The sequence below is a fragment of the Squalius cephalus genome (genome assembly GCF_949319135.1).
Source record: "Squalius cephalus genome assembly, chromosome: 22".
NCBI classification, from domain to species: domain Eukaryota; kingdom Metazoa; phylum Chordata; class Actinopteri; order Cypriniformes; family Leuciscidae; genus Squalius; species Squalius cephalus.
Window position 1 is genome coordinate 31781212 of NC_137143.1, and position 24475 is coordinate 31805686.

General features: G+C 36.2%; 1 protein-coding gene across 1 annotated transcript in view; it reads left to right on the forward strand.

Moving 5' to 3' along the window:
* The first annotated feature begins 12134 nt into the window (after positions 1–12134).
* acyp2 (acylphosphatase 2, muscle type) overlaps positions 12135–24475 on the forward strand; it is a 74097-nt gene continuing 61756 nt past the window's right edge. Inside the window, exons 1-2 of the mRNA XM_079857879.1 lie at positions 12135–12201; positions 13311–13410. Of these exons, the coding sequence (XP_079714005.1) occupies positions 12161–12201; positions 13311–13410 (141 nt within the window). The 5' untranslated portion in view covers positions 12135–12160. The remainder of the gene's footprint in view (positions 12202–13310; positions 13411–24475) is intronic.

Here is a 24475-nt window from a genome sequence, read left to right on the forward strand (position 1 = left end):
TGTTTGAGCATAAACAACATCTGCAAAGTTACAACACTCAAAGTTCAAAGCAAAGGGAGATATTTGCTTTTACAGAAATTGCTTTTTAAGGACTACAACAAACGGCTGGTAGAGACTACACCACATTCCTCCCGGGTTAGTGACATCACCAACCCTAGAATTTACATAAACCCCGCCCCCTGAACACGATTTATAGATTATCGAGACAGAATATGCTAATCAATGACTAGAAGATAACTACACATCAGCTTCATAAACTCACCAACTAACCATTCAGAAATGTCCTGTTGCTTCTACATGTTTCACTTCTTCTTGAGTCTCTCCATCATTGTCTGACTCCGGTTTGAACATAAAAGGCTAAAAGTTTTTGAAATTTTCAGTGCATGTGTGTGTGAGGTAAAAGGACACGAGCTGTTGAAGCTCCGCCCCCTGTGCCGGGAGCAGCAGCTCATTTGCATTTAAAGGGTCAGACACAAAACTGTGCGTTTTTGCTCACCCTCAAAAAAATGACAATTTTAACATGCTATATAAAAATATCTGTGGGGTATTTTGAGCTAAAACTTCACACACACACTCTGGGGACATCAGAGACTTATTTTACATCTTGTGATAAGGGCATTATACCACCCCTTTAAAGACGTTTTGGATAAAACGATAAATAAATAAAAAACATCTGTCAAATGCATGAATTAGTTAGTGAGATTGCCTCTTTATTTTTAATAATAATAAAAATAAACTAATTTACAAGGAACATTCATTTGTTTATATTCATAGTGTGCCTGTATAGTCTGGTTTGTATTTTCTTTAATTTAGCATAGTTTTGCGGTTCATGTTGACCTAGCTCTGTCTAATTTGGCTTCTGTCACGTCACAATGGATTTGCACCGAGATTTTAATTGGATGCAGATTTTGTGTGATAACAAAAGACATGAGAAGCATTTTCTCCTCTGTGTGCATGATGATACAGTCAGTTGTGAAGCGTTTTTGTGTTAAGAAGCCGCCCGCTGAGAAGCGGTTCAGAAGAGTTGTGATGAACTCAGTGACCTGGAGGGTGGATCACCAGACGCTGTTATTGTTTGAGTTCTCATGTCCATCTGTAAGTACGCTGAAAAAAAACGGTAGCATTTACTTGGGGGGAAAAAACTGCTATAATTACAACGAAACAGCAATGATTTTGAAGTAAAATACTCTATTAGACGGACTAAATTGCTTCTGGAAAAAAAAGTTCCATGACCGATAATGTTTTTGTGCAAAAGTTTTGACAACAGATAACTTTAAACAAATGCTCTGTCAACGTAACTGCTCATATCTTTGAGAGAACCTTAATTAAAGGGGTTATGACATGGATTTTTAAAATTATTGTGTTATTATGTTCCTTGTGGTTAACTTTATAATGTTATTGAAGTTTTTTGCACAAAACAAAACAAATGTATATGCAGAAAAACAATTATTTTCAACCTTCATTCTGAACCTGTTTCTGAAATGATGAGTTTTTAAGGCGCAGTGTAGACTCCTTTAAGGCGTGTCAGTAAACGGCCACTGTTATGATTGGCTAACGTCACTGTCAAAAACACTGTTGAAAAACATTATCAACGCCCAATCGCTATTGCACGTGAGTAAGTGTTTTGAAAACATAATCCATATAAAACCGTCATTCACAGGCAGAGCATTATGAAATAAATTATTTACGGTCTACTGTCAGATCCAATACAGTAATTTATATGACAATACATATATCTTCTTCTAGTTCTTTTCAAACTCTCCATTACATTATGCCAAAATAAAATTCCCCGAACAAACATATAATCCTTCAACATGATCCGGAACACCATTAAAATTAACTATCCACTTGTTTCCGTCTCTACAGATGCAAACAAGCTGCTTAAACTGGACATGTCAAAGCGTCTTTCACTCTTCCATTTGTCCTGTTGTCGACAGACTCAAGCGAGTGGAGTCTGTCAGATAACTGACAGACTCCAGATCAGTGTAGACAGCATCAGTCATTATAATCTGAACACACATCTGTATACTGTATCAGTGTAGACAGCGTCAGTCATTATAATCTGAACACACATCTGTATACTGTATCAGTGTAGACAGCGTCAGTCATTATAATCTGAAAACACATCTGTATACTGTATCAGTGTAGACAGCGTCAGTCATTATAATCTGAACGCACATCTGTATACTGTATCAGTGTAGACAGCGTCAGTCATTATAATCTGAAAACACATCTGTATACTGTATCAGTGTAGACAGCGTCAGTCATTATAATCTGAACGCACATCTGTATACTGTATCAGTGTAGACAGCGTCAGTCATTATAATCTGAACACACATCTGTATACTGTATCAGTGTATCAGCGTCAGTCATTATAATCTGAACACACATCTGTATACTGTATCAGTGTATCAGCGTCAGTCATTATAATCTGAACACACATCTGTATACTGTATCAGTGTAACAGCGTCAGTCATTATAATCTGAAAACACATCTGTATACTGTATCAGTGTAGACAGCGTCAGTCATTATAATCTGAACGCACATCTGTATACTGTATCAGTGTAGACAGCGTCAGTCATTATAATCTGAAAACACATCTGTATACTGTATCAGTGTAGACAGCGTCAGTCATTATAATCTGAACGCACATCTGTATACTGTATCAGTGTAGACAGCGTCAGTCATTATAATCTGAACACACATCTGTATACTGTATCAGTGTATCAGCGTCAGTCATTATAATCTGAACACACATCTGTATACTGTATCAGTGTATCAGCGTCAGTCATTATAATCTGAACACACATCTGTATACTGTATCAGTGTATCAGCGTCAGTCATTATAATCTGAACACACATCTGTATACTGTATCAGTGTATCAGCGTCAGTCATTATAATCTGAACACACATCTGTATACTGTATCAGTGTAGACAGCGTCAGTCATTATAATCTGAACACACATCTGTATACTGTATCAGTGTAGACAGCGTCAATCATTATAATCTGAACGCACATCTGTATACTGTATCAGTGTATCAGCGTCAGTCATTATAATCTGAACACACATCTGTATACTGTATCAGTGTATCAGCGTCAGTCATTATAATCTGAACACACATCTGTATACTGTATCAGTGTCAGTCATTATAATCTGAACACACATCTGTATACTGGATCAGTGTATCAGCGTCAGTCATTATAATCTGAACACACATCTGTATACTGTATCAGTGTATCAGCGTCAGTCATTATAATCTGAACACACATCTGTATACTGTATCAGTGTATCAGCGTCAGTCATTATAATCTGAACACACATCTGTATACTGGATCAGTGTAGACAGCGTCAGTCATTATAATCTGAACGCACATCTGTATACTGTATCAGTGTAGACAGCGTCAGTCATTATAATCTGAACACACATCTGTATACTGTATCAGTGTATCATCGTCAGTCATTATAATCTGAACACACATCTGTATACTGTATCAGTGTATCAGCGTCAGTCATTATAATCTGAACACACATCTGTATACTGTATCAGTGTAGACAGCGTCAGTCATTATAATCTGAACGCACATCTGTATACTGTATCAGTGTCAGTCATTATAATCTGAACACACATCTGTATACTGTATCAGTGTATCAGCGTCAGTCATTATAATCTGAACACACATCTGTATACTGTATCAGTGTATCAGCGTCAGTCATTATAATCTGAACACACATCTGTATACTGTATCAGTGTAGACAGTGTCAGTCATTATAATCTGAACACACATCTGTATACTGTATCAGTGTATCAGCGTCAGTCATTATAATCTGAACACACATCTGTATACTGTATCAGTGTATCAGCGTCAGTCATTATAATCTGAACACACATCTGTATACTGTATAAGTGTATCAGCGTCAGTCATTATAATCTGAACACACATCTGTATACTGTATCAGTGTAGACAGCGTCAGTCATTATAATCTGAACACACATCTGTATACTGTATCAGTGTAGACAGCGTCAGTCATTATAATCTGAACACACATCTGTATACTGTATCAGTGTAGACAGCGTCAGTCATTATAATCTGAACACACATCTGTATACTGTATCAGTGTAGACAGCGTCAGTCATTATAATCTGAACACACATCTGTATACTGTATCAGTGTAGACAGCGTCAGTCATTATAATCTGAACACACATCTGTATACTGTATCAGTGTAGACAGCGTCAGTCATTATAATCTGAACACACATCTGTATACTGTATCAGTGTAGACAGTGTCAGTCATTAAAATCTGAACACACATCTGTATACTGTATCAGTGTAGACAACGTCAGTCATTATAATCTGAACACACATCTGTATACTGTATCAGTGTATCAGAGTCAGTCATTATAATCTGAACACACATCTGTATACTGTATCAGTGTATCAGCGTCAGTCATTATAATCTGAACACACATCTGTATACTGTATCAGTGTATCAGCGTCAGTCATTATAATCTGAACACACATCTGTATACTGTATCAGTGTATCAGCGTCAGTCATTATAATCTGAACACACATCTGTATACTGTATCAGTGTATCAGAGTCAGTCATTATAATCTGAACACACATCTCTATACTGTATCAGTGTAACAGCGTCAGTCATTATAATCTGAACACACATCTGTATACTGTATCAGTGTAGACAGCGTCAATCATTATAATCTGAACACACATCTGTATACTGTATCAGTGTATCAGCATCAGTCATTATAATCTGAACACACATCTGTATACTGTATCAGTGTATCAGCATCAGTCATTATAATCTGAACACACATCTGTATACTGTATCAGTGTATCAGCGTCAGTCATTATAATCTGAACACACATCTGTATCAGTGTATCAGTGTCAGTCATTATAATCTAAAAACACATCTGTATACTGTATCAGTGTATCAGCGTCAGTCATTATAATCTGAACACACATCTGCATACTGTATCAGTGTAGACAGCGTCAGTCATTATAATCTGAACACACATCTGTATACTGTATCAGTGTATCAGCGTCAGTCGTTATAATCTGAACACACATCTGTATACTGTATCAGTGTATCAGCGTCAGTCATTATAATCTGAACACACATCTGTATACTGTATCAGTGTATCAGCGTCAGTCATTATAATCTGAACACACATCTGTATACTGTATCAGTGTCAGTCATTATAATCTGAACACACATCTGTATACTGTATCAGTGTAGACAGCGTCAGTCATTATAATCTGAACACACATCTGTATACTGTATCAGTGTAGACAGCGTCAATCATTATAATCTGAACGCACATCTGTATACTGTATCAGTGTAGACAGCGTCAGTCATTATAATCTGAACACACATCTGTATACTGTATCAGTGTATCAGCGTCAGTCATTATAATCTGAACACACATCTGTATACTGTATCAGTGTAACAGCGTCAGTCATTATAATCTGAACACACATCTGTATACTGTATCAGTGTAGACAGCGTCAGTCATTATAATCTGAACACACATCTGTGTACTGTATCAGTGTAGACAGCGTCAGTCATTATAATCTGAACACACATCTGTATACTGTATCAGTGTATCAGCGTCAGTCATTATAATCTGAACACACATCTGTATACTGTATCAGTGTAACAGCGTCAGTCATTATAATCTGAACACACATCTGTATACTGTATCAGTGTATCAGCGTCAGTCATTATAATCTGAACACACATCTGTATACTGTATCAGTGTATCAGCGTCAGTCATTATAATCTGAACACACATCTGTATACTGTATCAGTGTATCAGCGTCAGTCATTATAATCTAAACACACATCTGTATACTGTATCAGTGTATCAGCGTCAGTCGTTATAATCTGAACACACATCTGTATACTGTATCAGTGTAACAGCGTCAGTCATTATAATCTGAACACACATCTGTATACTGTATCAGTGTATCAGCGACAGTCATTATAATCTGAACACACATCTGTATACTGTATCAGTGTAGACAGCGTCAGTCATTATAATCTGAACACACATCTGTATACTGTATCAGTGTAACAGCGTCAGTCATTATAATCTGAACACACATCTGTATACTGTATCAGTGTATCAGCGTCAGTCATTATAATCTGAACACACATCTGTATACTGTATCAGTGTATCAGCGTCAGTCATTATAATCTAAACACACATCTGTATACTGTATCAGTGTATCAGCGTCAGTCGTTATAATCTGAACACACATCTGTATACTGTATCAGTGTAACAGCGTCAGTCATTATAATCTGAACACACATCTGTATACTGTATCAGTGTATCAGCGACAGTCATTATAATCTGAACACACATCTGTATACTGTATCAGTGTAGACAGCGTCAGTCATTATAATCTGAACACACATCTGTATACTGTATCAGTGTAGACAGCGTCAGTCATTATAATCTGAACACACATCTGTATACTGTATCAGTGTAACAGCGTCAGTCATTATAATCTGAACACACATCTGTATACTGTATCAGTGTATCAGCGTCAGTCATTATAATCTGAACACACATCTGTGTACTGTATCAGTGTATCAGCGTCAGTCATTATAATCTGAACACACATCTGTATACTGTATCAGTGTCAGTCATTATAATCTGAACACACATCTGTATACTGTATCAGTGTCAGTCATTATAATCTGAACACTCATTTGTATACTGTCAGCGTCAGTCATTATAATCTGAACACATCTGTATACTGTATCAGTGTAGACAGTGTCAGCCATTATAATATGAACACACATCTGTATACTGTATCAGTGTATCAGCGTCAGTCATTATAATTCGAACACACATCTGTATACTGTATCAGTGTATCAGCGTCAGTCATTATAATCTGAACACACATCTGTATACTGTATCAGTGTAGACAGCGTCAGTCATTATAATCTGAACACACATCTGTATACTGTATCAGTGTAGACAGCGTCAGTCATTATAATCTGAACACACATCTGTATACTGTATCAGTGTATCAGCGTCAGTCATTATAATCTGAACACACATCTGTATACTGTATCAGTGTAACAGCGTCAGTCATTATAATCTGAACACACATCTGTATACTGTATCAGTGTAGACAGCGTCAGTCATTATAATCTGAACACACATCTGTATACTGTATCAGTGTAACAGCGTCAGTCATTATAATCTGAACACACATCTGTATACTGTATCAGTGTAGACAGCGTCAGTCATTATAATCTGAACACACATCTGTATACTGTATCAGTGTATCAGCGTCAGTCATTATAATCTGAACACACATCTGTATACTGTATCAGTGTAACAGCGTCAGTCATTATAATCTGAACACACATCTGTATACTGTATCAGTGTAGACAGCGTCAGTCATTATAATCTGAACACACATCTGTATACTGTATCAGTGTAGACAGCGTCAGTCATTATAATCTGAACACACATCTGTATACTGTATCAGTGTATCAGCGTCAGTCATTATAATCTGAACACACATCTGTATACTGTATCAGTGTATCAGCGTCAGTCATTATAATATGAACACACATCTGTATACTGTATCAGTGTATCAGCGTCAGTCATTATAATCTGAACACACATCTGTATACTGTATCAGCATCAGTCATTATAATATGAACACACATCTGTATACTGTATCAGTGTATCAGCTTCAGTCATTATAATATGAACACACATCTGTATACTTTATCAGTGTCAGTCATTATAATCTGAACACACATCTGTGTACTGTATCAGTGTATCAGCGTCAGTCATTATAATCTGAACACACATCTGTATACTGTATCAGTGTATCAGCGTCAGTCATTATAATCTCAACACACATCTGTATACTGTATCAGTGTATCAGTGTCAGTCATTATAATCTGAACACACATCTGTATACTGTATCAGTGTATCAGCGTCAGTCATTATAATCTGAACACACATCTGTGTACTGTATCAGTGTATCAGGGTCAGTCATTATAATCTGAACACACATCTGTATACTGTATCAGTGTATCAGCGTCAGTCATTATAATCTGAACACACATCTGTATACTGTATCAGTGTAGACGGCGTCAGTCATTATAATCTGAACACACATCTGTATACTGTATCAGTGTAGACAGTGTCAGCCATTATAATCTGAACACACATCTGTATACTGTATCAGTGTAGACAGCGTCAGTCATTATAATCTGAACACACATCTGTATACTGTATCAGTGTATCAGCGTCAGTCATTATAATCTGAACACACATCTGTATACTGTATCAGTGTCAGTCATTATAATCTGAACACACATCTGTATACTGTATCAGTGTAGACAGCGTCAGTCATTATAATCTGAACACACATCTGTATACTGTATCAGTGTATCAGCGTCAGTCATTATAATCTAAACACACATCTGTATACTGTATCAGTGTATCAGCGTCAGTCATTATAATCTGAACACACATCTGTATACTGTATCAGTGTCAGTCATTATAATCTGAACACACATCTGTATACTGTATCAGTGTAGACAGCGTCAATCATTATAATCTGAACACACATCTGTATACTGTATCAGTGTAGACAGTGTCAGTCATTATAATCTGAACACACATCTGTATACTGTATCAGTGTATCAGCGTCAGTCATTATAATCTAAACACACATCTGTATACTGTATCAGTGTATCAGCGTCAGTCATTATAATCTGAACACACATCTGTATACTGTATCAGTGTAGACAGCGTCAGTCATTATAATCTGAACACACATCTGTATACTGTATCAGTGTATTAGCGTCAGTCATTATAATCTGAACGCACATCTGTATACTGTATCAGTGTAGACAGTGTCAGTCATTATAATCTGAACACACATCTGTATACTGTATCAGTGTATCAGTGTCAGTCATTATAATCTGAACACACATCTGTATACTGTATCAGTGTAGACAGCGTCAATCATTATAATCTGAACACACATCTGTATACTGTATCAGTGTATTAGCGTCAGTCATTATAATCTGAACACACATCTGTATACTGTATCAGTGTAGACAGCATCAGTCATTATAATCTGAACACACATCTGTATACTGTATCAGTGTATTAGCGTCAGTCATTATAATCTGAACACACATCTGTATACTGTATCAGTGTAGACAGCGTCAATCATTATAATCTGAACACACATCTGTATACTGTATCAGTGTATTAGCGTCAGTCATTATAATCTGAACACACATCTGTATACTGTATCAGTGTAGACAGCATCAGTCATTATAATCTGAACACACATCTGTATACTGTATCAGTGTAGACAGCATCAGTCATTATAATCTGAACACACATCTGTATACTGTATCAGTGTATCAGGGTCAGTCATTATAATCTGAACGCACATCTGTATACTGTATCAGTGTAGACAGTGTCAGTCATTATAATCTGAACACACATCTGTATACTGTATCAGTGTATCAGCGTCAGTCATTATAATCTGAACACACATCTGTATACTGTATCAGTGTAGACAGCGTCAGTCATTATAATCTGAACACACATCTGTATACTGTATCAGTGTATCAGCGTCAGTCATTATAATCTGAACACACATCTGTATACTGTATCAGTGTAGACAGCGTCAATCATTATAATTTGAACACACATCTGTATACTGTATCAGTGTAGACAGCGTCAGTCATTATAATCTGAACACACATCTGTATACTGTATCAGTGTATTAGCGTCAGTCATTATAATCTGAACACACATCTGTATAATGTATCAGTGTAGACAGCGTCAGTCATTATAATCTGAACACACATCTGTATACTGTATCAGTGTATCAGCGTCAGTCATTATAATCTGAACACACATCTGTATACTGTATCAGTATATCAGTCATTATAATGGCTTCTATTTGCTTTTGACGAAACGCTCATATCCAGTGAAGGCAAATGTCAGCCGTTAAAGGGAACGCCAGTGGGCGGGGCCTATGGTGCAGTGATGTGTAACTATTGGCCGATGTCTTGCTCTGGAGGCGGGCATATGCAAAAGTATAGGTCACAAACCCTGCAATATATCAAAACGAGCCATTTTTGGGGCTTGGTTATGCTTTGTTGAGCTCTGAAACTTACAGGATGTTTCAATGCTACAAAGACCTCTTATATGCCAAAAGATCAAGGCAAATTTGATTTATCATATCACAACCCCTTTCTGAGAGCGTTCCCTGTTAGCTGGACAGTATTTGAGTTTGTTTGCTTGATCTTTCTAAGTCGCTAGCACTGAAACCAGCGCATCAGAGGACTGGTTATGTAAACTAACTGGCTGTAGTTCACTCCAGGGCAGCGGCTCTGTCTGCTCCCTCGTTTCGGAGGGAACGCCGGTGAGACAGATGGTGTGAGCCCATGTGACCGACCCCACCACCCCTTCACGCCGACTGCTGGGCTTTTGACTGGGTTTGTTCTGGCTGACTCTCTTCCAGTGAGCATGCTGGGTTTGTTGAGTCTGAATCCTGTCTGAAACGGCGCTCAGTCGGACCACCTTTGGAGCCCAGCTGGTTCAGAGCGCTAATGATGTCTTAATCTAGGTTAGTGATTATTTCAGACAAGTGTAGTGAGAGTTTAGCATGTGCTTTTTGTTCCGAGACACATTGGCATGATCCCAAATAAATGCAGTAATCTGTGTGGTGTGACGGGAGGTTGCAGTGCAATTAAAAATCCCTTTTTGCCCAACCTTTTTGCATTAAAAATATATATTTTGTGTTCATTTTCACCCATGTGCACTTCAGTCCAAACGGACGTGCCATTAGTGGATATAATCTGTTTTTGAGGTTGTTACACAACACTGCACACTCAGAACATTGAGTACAAAGTCGCATACTGACACACACACACACACACACCGTGACATTCGTCCTCACTGTGAGGTCTACCCCGCTCGCTCACCAATCCCTCGGCGCGTCACTTTGCATTATAGAGATGCAGTCAGAGAGCATGATTTTTCTCAATGGGTGCGATAGCATATTTATAAAATAAGACGTTTAATTAATAAATTAAATAAAATGTAAACAATTAAATACAATTAAATGGGTATTTTTAGGCTTTTAGTCCATGTCTTTGTGTTTTACACCACTAGTAAAAATGCATTTTCCAGTTTTATACAATATCAGAGTTAAGTGTTGAATAGCATTTTAGTATTAGTTAAGAAGTACTAATAAAAGTGGGGTTTTTTTTATTAGTTATAACAATATAAGGTGATTTTGGATGCAGTGGATTTATGCCAGTGTTACTTTTGTATTATTTAAAATCTTTGATTTAGCTTTTATGTTTATATTTTCAGTTTTAGTAATTGTTATATGCTTTTTTAATGTTTTTTTTAATATTTCTGTTTAGCTTAAATTTTTTCAGTTTTAGTCATTTTAGTACATCAATTTAAGCTATTTTTTTTTTTTTTTTTTATTAAACTAACATAGTACATTTACATTTATTCAGTATATTTACAAAATACTAATAATGATGTTATTTAAATGCAAAATGTAATAATAATAATAATAATAATAGCAAAAATATTTCAGTTAGGTGCCAAGGCAACAATTCTAATTTTCCTTTAAGTTTTTTATTCTAATATCATATAATATTTTAATATAATATTTTAACTGAAAACTATTTTTAAAGTTAAAGTTTGTAAAGATTGTAATAGTTTAAGTTAACGATAACAACACTGATTTTTTTATTATTATTATTATTTTTTTTTTTTTGCTTGTGTTTCATGTGCTGAGAGACTTTCGGGAGACTAGTTAGTTGCTCATTTGCTCTTCAGACTGGAAAACTGAAGACATTTAATTGTTACATGATGTTCTCATGTTCTCTCCTGTGATATTTTGACCATGTGGTTTATTATAGTGAGGTTTCAGCAAGATCTGATGAGGTGATCATTGCAGTCAAATCCATTCAGAAAGGCATTATTCGTCTCAGAAATGAAGTGTAACGTGTAGTTCTGGAGTCTACCAGCAGGGGCTGATGGGGTTATGCTAACCAGTCAAACCCTAGTCATGTGATCTGCAATGATATCAATAGACAAGCCTCAGAACATGTTACACAAGAGAGATTGTGAGACACTTAATAGTGACAGGTGATGTAAACACACACATACACACTGACCTCATGCTATAATTGCCTTTATGCCAGTATATTTAAATCTGCTTGTTAAATGTAATGTAACGTTACAAGCTGTTTATCTTTCATCTGAATCCAATTAGGTTTGTTTGGATGCTCCCAAATACAGAATAGGCCTAGTTTAATATGCTTACTGTACTTGCAAGCATGTCCTGTGTGCTTTTCTCCAGATATCCGTATATATCCACAGGCGGACAGCGGCTTCATATTTAATCCTGATTCGGAAGTTATGTCACGCTGTCATTTTAGGAGTGTGGAGTAACTTTGTGAGAGGAATTAGGCAGCTTTTATAGTACAAATCTCAATCACTGTTCAAACTATACAGGATTGGAGTGCAATATTTGATTCGTTTGAATTTGGCCTATTTTAAGGCAAGGTGCATAGGATAAAAAATTATCTAATAGATATCACCATACTTCCCCTGTTGATTGATTGCATTAAGAATTGCACTTTTTTTTTTTGCATTACAATTTCACTGAAATGTCATGTTTAAGTATGCAAATGATGGATGCATCATCTGTTGTTCCAAAGACGCTTGGTTATTTAGGCAGAAAACAAATATCATCTGTTGCTCGCAGAAAGCTCATATCCATATGTTATCATATCATGAGCTCAATATCATACGGACACGGATTGTGTGCCTCACAATGCTCCATATATTGGGAAGCGGTCCGTCAAGACTAATTGCAGCTTTATCCATACTCAGTTTTAGGGAGCGTGACCCATGAAAGCAGAGGTCAGGTCATTTGTGTCTCTCTCACACTGCTCTGCCTGTCACGGGTCACTGAAGTGTGTGTCAGGGTATGTGTCCCATGGCTCCTTCTATGAGGCCCTGTGTGTGTGTTCTGTGACTGACAGCTCATTAATGACTAACGACTGGCCACGCCCCCCATGAACACGGCTGACTATTCTCCACATTTCTCAGGGAATAAAACACCCTAAAATGTCCTTTATAAGTTGTTGAACTGCAGTGTGGAGGTCCTGGAGATCAGCAAATTAGTGATGAAAATGATTTTTTTTAGTTGTTGCATGGTTTTAATACTTTGGCTGTGTGACTGTTTATAGATTTTATGGACATGCGCATCATGGACATGGATATCAGAGGTTTGTTATGGCGTTCTGCAGACGCACTGGTCGCCATGTTGAGGAGGACCATCATGCACTGGTAAGAGAAACTCTGACACGAGGGTCGTTCTCTGTCTGTGTGGAAAATCATCTCATTTACAGTGAAAACAAGGGCTGAAACTGCTCCCACGAGGATTGAGTAAAATATAGAATATTTTCACAAAAATAATAAAATATATTTTTTGTGTAAATATACTATATATTATTTATGTATAAATTTCATTTATTTGTAAAGTAAATTTAGTAAATTTTACATTTTTATATTTACACTAAATAAATCATCATCATTTGGTACTTATTATTACAAATATTATTATTAACACACACACACACACACCTTAAATATTAACATTGATATTACAAGTTAGTATATTTACACAAAATTATCATTTGGCATTTAAGTCACATATTATTATTATTATTATTATTATTAAGATTATTTAAAAAATTTAACTTAATATTAAACTTAATGCATTAAAACTACGGCTGTCAAAAGATTAATCGCGATTAATCGCATCCAAAATAAAAGTTTGTGTTTACATAATATATGTGTGTGTACTGTGTATAATTATTTTGTATATATAAATACACACACATGCATGTATATATTTAAGAAATATTTGCATACATATACTGTATATATATTTATATAGTTTATATTATATATAAATATATATTTTTTTATATATAAATAACACATTTTTCTTAAATATACATGCATGTGTGTGTATTTATATATACAAATTTAATTATACACAGTACACACACATATATTATTAAAAACAAACTTTTATTTTGGATGCGATTAATCGCGATTAATCTTTTGACAGCCCTAATTAAAACTTAAATTAATATTACATATTATTGTTAAGATTATTATACAGATTAAATGTAAATATAATCAATTCAAAATGTAAAATAAATTTCAAAATGAAAGCTACATGCAGTATATTCATATATCTATAGAACTAAAAATATCTAAATTAATAAATTGAATCAATTAAATTGCCCTTTTTTAAGGTGGAACTACTTTTCTAGGTGGATGAATGTGCATTACCAGCATAATTCCTGTAGGTGGAGTTTTTCTCAGTGTGACCGGTGCATTCGATATTTGGAGTGTTGAAATGAATCGTTGAAGTGGACGATTCTGCCTTGATGCAGTAATAGACCATAATCAATTAAAGATTACTGAGTTTCTCTGATGTCATTCGTCACATACGTGCTTCTCGCACTAGCGTAATATTGAAAAGTGAGGATGCAATGCTTCGTGATATCAAAATGTTTACATGATAATCATAATCGAATTGAATCGTGAGACCAGTGACGATGCACACCCCTATTAGATATGTAACGTCTGATTCTGCTATGATTTGAGCGAGTCAAAATAATGTTTTGTGGTGATCCATATAATGCCACAGATGGATCTTAGATTGTACTGAACCAAGAATGTTCCTTTAATATCAGGTGTGTGTCAGTAGCTGTACGGCGGTTCTGCTTGACCTCATGTGCTTTGTTGTGTGTGTGTTTACCCTAGCAAGGTTCACACTGATCTAATGGAGGGACACAAGTTACGAAGCAGCAGCGCTCGCTGTGGCAGCAACGTCTGGCCCCGCAGCAATGTTTACGCTCAGAGTGATTTTATTAAAACAGTATAGGTCAAAGCAACTGGGCCATTTCTGTTAGCCCCTCAGCTCAGCCACAAATATACTGTTCCCGACGGGCTTGGAGCTTGACTGACTCAGAGAACAGGATGTTCTGGACTCGTTTCAGAGGAGGAGGGGGAATAACAGAGAGAGACAGAGAGAGAGAGAGAAAGGGAAAATGAAAAAAAATGGGGGGAAAACCTGCGGCTACTGTGAGCAGCGGCAGCAGAATGCCGGCCTGTTTGTTTTGAACAACTTTAAATGTGCTTTGATGCTTGAATGACAACTCAAAAATTCAGGGACAAACGCTGAGAGAGAGCTATCGATGTGGGGGGCGGAGTCAGAGGAGGAGTCAGAGGCGGGGGTCAGAGGTAGAGGCAGATCAGAGGCGGGGTCAGAGGTGGAGTCAGAGACGGAGGCGGGGGTCAGAGGCGGAGTCAGAGGTAGAGGTAGGTCAGAGGCGGAGTCAGAGGCGGAGGCGGGGTCAGAGGCGGAGGCGGGGGTCAGAGGCGGAGTCAGAGGCGGAGGTGGGGGTCAGAGGTAGAGGCAGGTCAGAGGCGGAGTCAGAGACAGAGAGCGGGGGTCAGAGGCGGCGTTAGAGGCGGAGGTGGGGGTCAGAGGTAGAGGCATATCAGAGGCGGAGTCAGAGGCGTGTCAGAGGCGGAGGCGGGGCCATCCATTATGAGAACAAACACAGACTTCACAGAGATTATCTCTTTGGTTTTTAACAAGCGATACAGATTATATTCATGTTTTTGAGTGTTCTAAATGAACACAAAACCAAATCCAATAAATTCGAAAATTATAATTAAATGATTCTGGTGGCCTCAGCCTCCTGGTCCTAAATGCAGCTTTTAATACTGTTTGCCATTCAGTACTTCCATCTCATCTAACTGCTGTTGTTATCACTGGTACTGTCTTTCGGTGGCAAACTTCATTAATAAACACACAACACACAATAGCATTAATAAACACACTGTTAGTGTTTCCCATGGTGTACCTCAAGGTTCCGTTCTTGGTCCACTTCTATTTCTAATCTGTGTTCTTCCTCTTGGTCAGATCATTCAGCATCATGGTCTTAATTTCCATTGTTATGCTGATGATATACAAATCTCTCTCACCTTTCAGCCTAAAACTGTTTTTCCTCCCCCTTCCATCACTTCCTCCATCACTTCCTGTCTACAAGATCTCAAAGTATGGATGGCTCAAAACTTTTAAACTATGACTACAAAACTGTGACTCGGCTCACATCACATGCTCTGGCTCCCTGTCAATCGCATTCAGTTGTCATTGTAGATCTGTATTATTTGTGTTATTTGTCAAAATTATATAAAGTGTCCTTGGGTGCTTGAAAGGTGCTTTATATTTAGTAAATAAAACAAATTATTATTATTATTATATAAACAATGCTAAGATTATTTTTATGCAGAACCTTTATAATTATTATTGTTTTATTTCAGCTTTTTGACATCTGGTGAATTTTTATTTATTTATTTTTTACAACTCATATGTTTTTTATGTAAGTATTGGATAACTGATATGATTTTTTAATCATTGTTGATTATTAATTATTGTAGACAAAATTATTTTAAAAAAACTGGTACTTTGGCTAAATAATAATAATTACTAGTATTATTAATAATAATTTAGTTTTTTTAAATATGATACTGATTATTTTTATATTTAAGTGTCTGATAACTAGATATGATAACTAGAATGCTGATAATCTAATCATTATTGTCTTATTTCTTATTTTTTGTTTTTTATTGAATAACTGATATGAAGATCGGATTTTTAATTATTGTTAATTATTATAAAATATGTAAATGAACATTTTATAAATAAATATAAAAAATATCTAATTAAAAAAAATTCTATATTTACAATTCTAGTAGTTTGCCTCACTAATATAAATGATTAATATTATTAATAATAATATTTTAGTTTTATTTTAAATATGATACAGATTATTATGTGTCTGAGAACAGAAATACAGAATAATTTATAATTATTGTTTTGAGATGGACTGATAACCAATTTTCCCTTTATTTGAATGTTCTTTTTATAATATAAGTAATAGATAACCAGTTAGCAGATCTGAAATTGTAATTATTGTTATCAATTATTGTAAAAATATTTTTAAAATGTTAGCTCACTAATAATAAATATTGACAACAATAATTTAGTTTTTAGAATATTACACAGATTGTTTTTTATGTTTCTAATATCCAGTCTAATCTTTAGACCACAATGATATAAAAACTTTAGCATTATGAATATTAACATTTTTGATGCATATCTATAACTTAAGCATTAATGACTGTAAGTAGTTAGGTATATTAAAATATGAAGTATAATTGAATGTTGTTGTTGTTCTTCAGACGCTACATGGCATTTATCGGAAGACCTGAAATGCACCCATAACCAAATAAATAAACATAAAAGTGCGAATGAATATCAGTAAAACATTCCGGGTGAAAGCGATTATGGGTTTATCTGAGTGTGTAAACATAGAGCGCACTGTGAACTGAATGCAAGACCTTTCTAAGGCCACTGTGGAGCCCTGCCAAGTCTGATCGCCGCTTGTTTTTGAGACGCGACCTCTTTCTCTGTGAGAGAGAGTTAGTTTTCTGGCCCCGGGTTTTGTTTTGATCCCTCTCTGCTTGTGTGTGCTGACAGGATCTATGAGGATTATGAGGTCTGTGTACTGTAGCAGAGGAAACCCTCGAGCCCTTTCTGTTGATCATATACAACAAATGCAGACCCGCTCTTTCCAAGAAAGGACCTCGGATCTGATTATCACATCGGGGTTCGGTTGCGAATGCTTGGTGTGTGTGTGTGTGTTCGTTTACTGTAGTGTATCGCAGATGTCCTGCTTCTCTAGTACAGGACGCTTGTAATCTTTCTGCCGGTTGGTGGAGGCTCTTGGTTTTCTGTCACATCCGATTTGGTTGACAGTAAACTTTGTTTGCACACAGGCTCGCCAGCCAAAAACACAGGCTAAATCCTAATGCCTCCCCCTGTTGTGTCTGAGAGCCGTCTTTTAAAAGCATTTGCAACTCTGTAATGCCTTCGTTTCCATTGGGGATTTAAAGACGATTAAAGAAAACAAAAGCAAATTCAAGATGTTGCCTTGTTAACGCTCACAGAAACCACAGCGTTTCTTGGTGATATTTTGGCCTTAACATCTTTCAGTTCTCTTAGTTTAGGATTCTGAATTCAAATTCATTTCTTGTGAGATTTACAATAGAGAAATATTAAGTTGCCGTCACTGTTCTTTTTAAAAGCTTTTCAATGTTTTCTTAGGTAAAATTATGATTTTATAATTTTAGAAAGTTTATGTAACTGTACTCAAGCAAGTCTCATTAAAAAACATTTTGCCTTTATAAATTATATAAGTAATAATTTGTATAATTTTATAAAGTTAATGTGACTTGGCTCATTAAAAGGCTGACATTTTTAAAAAGTAGTTTGGCATTATATTTTGTATATTTTTTAAATATAATATACAATTTTTTTTATCTATTTAATTTTATAATTTTTTTCTTTTTCTTTTTTGTTGAGCAGCATATTGTAAAAAAAAATACATTTTAAAATATAAATAAATATATATTTTGTTTAAAAAGTGTTTAAAATTCTGGTAACTACTTAGACTCACTAATAATAATAATTATTTTTAATAATAATTGTTAAAGTTTTTTTCTCATGTGTAAGTTGCTTTGAACAAAAGCATCTGCTATATGAGTAAATATAAATGTTAGATGCACACAATGATGATGTAGACTGTAATAAAACCTTTTTTTTTTTAATGGTATATAAGTTTTGGCAAGCCAACATGAATACACAAATTACATTTCCAAGAACTTGGCACATTAAAAAATTTCTCCTTTTTATAATTTTGTGCATCTACATGTCACCATATGCAGCGATTGTGAAAGAAAATCAGTAAATGCATGGGCATTTTAACCATATTTTGGATGGACACACAATAAAAGCCCCTGGGCAACGTATCATTAGTGTGTGTGTCAAACAAAAGAAACCGAAAGAGAGAGAGAAGGAAACCAGTGTCTGTCCAGACCTATCAAGCATTTATTGCATGGCATCAGAGCGACGGCTCCAGAATCTGATGTATATTTTAAAAGAGCCGTTTCGGAGAAGAAGCCGTCCGTGCAGACTTCAGGAGCTCAAGCGTGAAAGACACGGGACGGTTTAAACCTGATATCCCGGCAAACCCAATACTAATCCCCATCACGATGTGGAACGACTCTCTCGGGCAGAGGTGCAGTTGTCTTCATCCCTTTATGCTTTGCACAACAGCGTGACACCTTCTCCCTGCGTGCACACACACGCTCTCTCTTCTCACGTTTATAAGGGGCTACGCACTCATAATGGAGCTCTGAACTGAACCTGAAAGCGTTCGGGGCGCTAAAAGCCCTCAGCGTTACACTGGAAACCATGCTGTGAGTCTTTGTTGGAACTGTGTCTTCTTTTCACGGCCTTCACAGAGAGGCTGTGTCCTTCGTTGGCCCTAATGAACTCGAATGTTTTTGGTACGCTGATGTCTCCGCATGTGCCCATGTTGACAGATGCGTGAAGTATGTTTGAGCCCGAGGACTTCAGGACTTCAGGACTTCAGTCTGCTGTTAATCCCAATGGATTGGCCCTTAAGACCACTTGACCTACATTAGCACAGGGAGACTGGAAGATGTGGAGATGTGTGGTGTTTTGTGGAGACGCTGATGGTGTCGGTTAGGTCCTATATTAGAGGATACGCCCACTTTCTGTTCACCGCCCACCTTATGCTAATTAAAAATGGCTAGCTTCAATCTGATTGGCTGGTTTTTACGCAACTTCCGTGAGTCAAGGTGCACATGTGTCTCAATGAGCTTTGTTTTGAATTAATATATCATGTCTATGAATTCAGACGACAGTTAAGGGCTCGATATACTTCAAGCAAAATCAAAAAACGAACTGATGTGACGTCATTTCGAAAACAAAATCACGAAGTTCGTTTTGGGAGTTCAAAACAGCTTGCCAAAGCAAACTTTCCGGAAATGTTCGCTCCGGCTTGTAAACACCTCTGTACTGCCATTGGTCCGTGGCGACTATGTAATAGGTGGGTGTGGCTCTGAGGCTCCGCCTTCTTTCACATCATGGAAATCTTTTCTGATTTCTCCTGTTGTGTTCACACTTATCTTCTGTGAACAGTAAGCCCCGCCTCCTTTGATTTGATTGGCCACTGATAGATAAACCACTGAGGCAGGCCAGCCTAGAAATTTAACTTTTAAAACTTCCGTTTATGGTGTGAATGGATTTATTAACAGAGAAGTAGAACAGAAAACATAAAAAGAAAATCTTTAAAATGAATTTATATCATAGTCTTGTTCAATAAATATGCTTACACTAGCCTGAATCAATGAAAAAATTTCGTGAATTGCCCAAATGTTACCAAAAAAGGTTTTGGCTCAGTTTACAAAATGATGCACGCATGCTTTCATTATAATATTATAACATTGTTTCCTCCTCAAATGGCTTGGTAACTTCAGTCACACTTTAGTTTAGGGTCCAATTCTCATTATTAACTCACTATTGACTTTTGCCTCAATAAACTCCTAATTACCTCTTATTAAGAGTTAGTAAGGTAGTTTACTTTGGATATTGGGTACAGAATATGGTCATGCATAATAAGGCATTAATATGTGCTTTATAATACTAATAAACAGCCAATATCCTAGTAATATGCATGCTAATAAGAAACTAGTTGACCCTAAACTAAAGTGTTACTGTAAATATCATGTGTTGGACTGATGTTTTTAATTTATAGCAAGAAACCTTACAAATTAAATTCAAAACTGTCCCCCTTAATTCACACAGTTGTGTTATAAAAAAAAATATATATATATTGTTATATGCTTATTTTAGAATCTTAATTTAAAATTTTCCCTGAAAATAAAACAACATAACTAAAAAGTTGATCAATTTTAATATTAAATATATAATATATACAGTACCAGTCAAAAGTTTGGAAACATTACTATTTTTAATGTTTTTGAAAGAAGTCTCTTATGCTCATCAAGCCTGCAGTTAAAAAAAATAAAAAATAAAAATAAATAAAACAGTAATATTATGAAGTATTATTACAATTTAAAATAATGGTTCTCTTTTTTAATATACTTTAAAATGTAATTTATTTTTGTGATGCAAAGCTGAATTTTCATCAGCAAGTACTCCAGTCTTTGGTGTCTTATGATCCTTCAGAAATCATTCTAATATGATGATTTATGATCAATGTTGGAAACAGTTGTGCTGCTTAATATTTTTTTTATAACCTGAGATACTTTTTTCAGGATTATTTGATGAATAAAAAGTTAAAAAGAACTGTATTTATTTAGAAAATAAATCTTTTGTAACAATATACACTACCGTTCAAAAGTTTGGGAACAATAACTTTTTTTTTTTTAAGAAATTAGTACTTTAATTCAACAAGGATGCGTTAAATTGATAAAAGGTGATGGTAACGATTTATATTGTTAGAAATGTTTTTATTTTGAATAAATGCTGTTTTTATGAATAAATGCTGTTAACGTTTTACTCATCAATGAATCCTGAAAAAAGTATTCCAAAAAAAATATATTAAACAGCACAACTGTTTCCATCATTGATAATAACTGAGTATCAAATCATCATATTAGAATGATTTCTGAAGGATCATAAGACACCAAAGACTGGAGTACTTGCTGATGAAAATTCAGCTTTGCATCACAAAAATAAATTACATTTTAAAATATATTAAAAAAGACAACCATTATTTTAAATTGTAATAATATTTCATAATATTACTGGGTTTTTTTTATTTTATTTTTTGTTTTTTAACTGCAGGCTTGATGAGCATAAGAGACTTCTTTCAAAAACATTAAAAATAGTAATGTTTCCAAACTTTTGACTGGTACTGTATATATAAAAAATATATTAATAAATGTTCCCCTTGTGCTCCTGTGGGGATCCCTGCATGAAAACACCCCGCATTAGTAACAAACCAACCGAGGATCATTCCCGCCAGGAGCACAAACGCTGCAGGACACGTTAAAGTTTAAATATAGGGGTTCGGGGTAGTAATAGTGAATCCTGCCTTAGCAAACAACATTAATAATTCATCAAAACACGAGCGGCACATTTCTGCTGGTTAATCGATCGCGATTAATTGATTTGACGGGACTAATTATATTATTTATATTATTAGTATTATAATAACTATGATTGTTATTTTATAGAAATAATTATAATTATTTGATTTACATTTACATTTATGCATTTGGCAGACGCTTTAATCCAAAGTGACTTTTATTACACACATTTATCTAATCAATTCTTGCTTTCCCTGGGAATCGATTATTCCTTGATCATCATTATTACTAAATAGAATATGAAATAATAACAACCATAACGTTATAATAATACTAATATAATAATAATAATAATAATATATAGCAAAATCACAAAAATATTTGCCAAATTGTGCAGCCCTGTAAACACTGTAAGCTCTTATTGTCTGTGATAATGGACAGACACACACATGCCATGGGTTATTTACCCAGGATCCTTTAGTGCACTGTTAAGTTGCTCTAAATTTCTGTGTTTTTTTAGCATTTCCACCCTGACCCACTGATCAGCACACATTTGCACGGAGGCGTAGATGAGGAGCGTGATTCGTCTGGAGTGAGCGGGCGAGCGAGCGCCACTGAACTGTGTTTCGAGGACGGCTGGCGGCCCGTGTTTTGGTACACGAGCGAGCGCAGTTTTCCAGCACAGAGTGTTTGTGGATGTTTCAGGCTTGGCTGGAGCTTGTGAGTAAAATTACCCAGCAGGCACGGCGGGGCCGAGCGAGCGTAACACACACACACACAGAGAGAGAGAGAGAGAGACCGTGGGTGGCTGTCTCGTTGCCGTAAATATTACATAACGAAGATAAGTCTAGTTGGCAGGCTATAAATACAATTGTACACTGTGTACCGACATTGTGGAACAGCACAGACTGCGACAGCGGGACAGATTAGTTTGCAGTCAATTGGCCCGTTCCGCCCGCAACAGGAAAAAAACAAATGCAATCCTCTCCCAGGCAAATGTCTGTTGGCAGATGAGTTCCCCCCCTCTCGCTGGGTGTCTGGGCCGGCCTAAAAAAGGGTTCGCAGCGCAGTGATGCTGAGGAGGTCAGACATGTTTATCCAGAAAGAGCCCTGGGTCAGTCTGGCATGAGGAAGAGGAGTTATGTGAGATCTGATTCCAGCACCTGTCACTCCACTCGCTCTTCATCAGAGCGAGCCTCACCCAGGCTCTCCATTCACATGATTTGATTATTCTGAACTAATGCTCGCACTGTGAAGTTGAAACTGGCCTTGCGTCTTCATGCATGTTATTCTAAAGAAAAATAAGGTGATAATCTTTGCATTTTTTTTTTTTTTTTCATGCATTTATTCAAAGTGACTTGCATTGCGTTTGAGATGTCGGCCTACTTTTTTATTAATTCCTTTAAAACACACATTTTGTTACAGCAAAGTGAATTTGTGGTGAAAAATTGTGTTATTTGAGCTGTCAAATGACGTGTGTGTGTGTGTGTGTTACATTTCGTTGCATTTTTGTGCGTGTGTTTTTGCTTTAATCAGATTGAGATCAACCCTTCTTCCTTTTCTGAATCACTTATGGAAGTATTAATAGGTTTCAGTTTTTTAGGAGAAATGTGTGATGTTTTCAGAGCTGCAAAAAGTGCCATAGTGCCGTTCAGAACTGGCATGATAGGGCTGGTCCGAATACCATATTTTGAGCTTCGAAGCTTCGGTAGTAATGAACATCGAATATTCGAAGCTTCGGAGAGAGGGGGCTGAACATATTCTTCTCTCTAATAAAGGCAGTATTCTCTATGTGTCTGTCTGTCCGTTTGCATTTTGATTATTTCGAGAACCGTTCATCCAATCGACTTCACAAGGGAGTGCAGTGTCGCATTTGGTGCAATATAGATTAATAAGCTTTTAGTAAACTACAGAACAGCGCGAGCGGGAAGCGGCGCACCTCACGCGCTCCGAGAACGGACACTGCACTATAGTGATATAAAATGCACACACACAGGTCTGTTAACTTAAGCAATACTTTTACACAGCAAAATCCCCAGTGTTAAATTAACACTGAGAGTGTGGATTATATAAACTCTGAGCAGAGTGTTATAAGTAACACTGAAGCAGTGTTAAAGTTAATGAGATAATTAAGTGATTAATTGAGTGATAACTGACCATTATTGAAGACACCTGATTTTAACAAATAAATCAGTCAGTCTGGTTAGTAATAAGTGAAGCTGGTAATTAGGGCTGGGCGATATATCGGAGGACATTGTTATGCGCATCTCGTCAGTAAAGCCGGTTCCTTGATTAGTAGTAAATCGCCTTCACCTGCTTTCAGATGGAGCAGCATTTA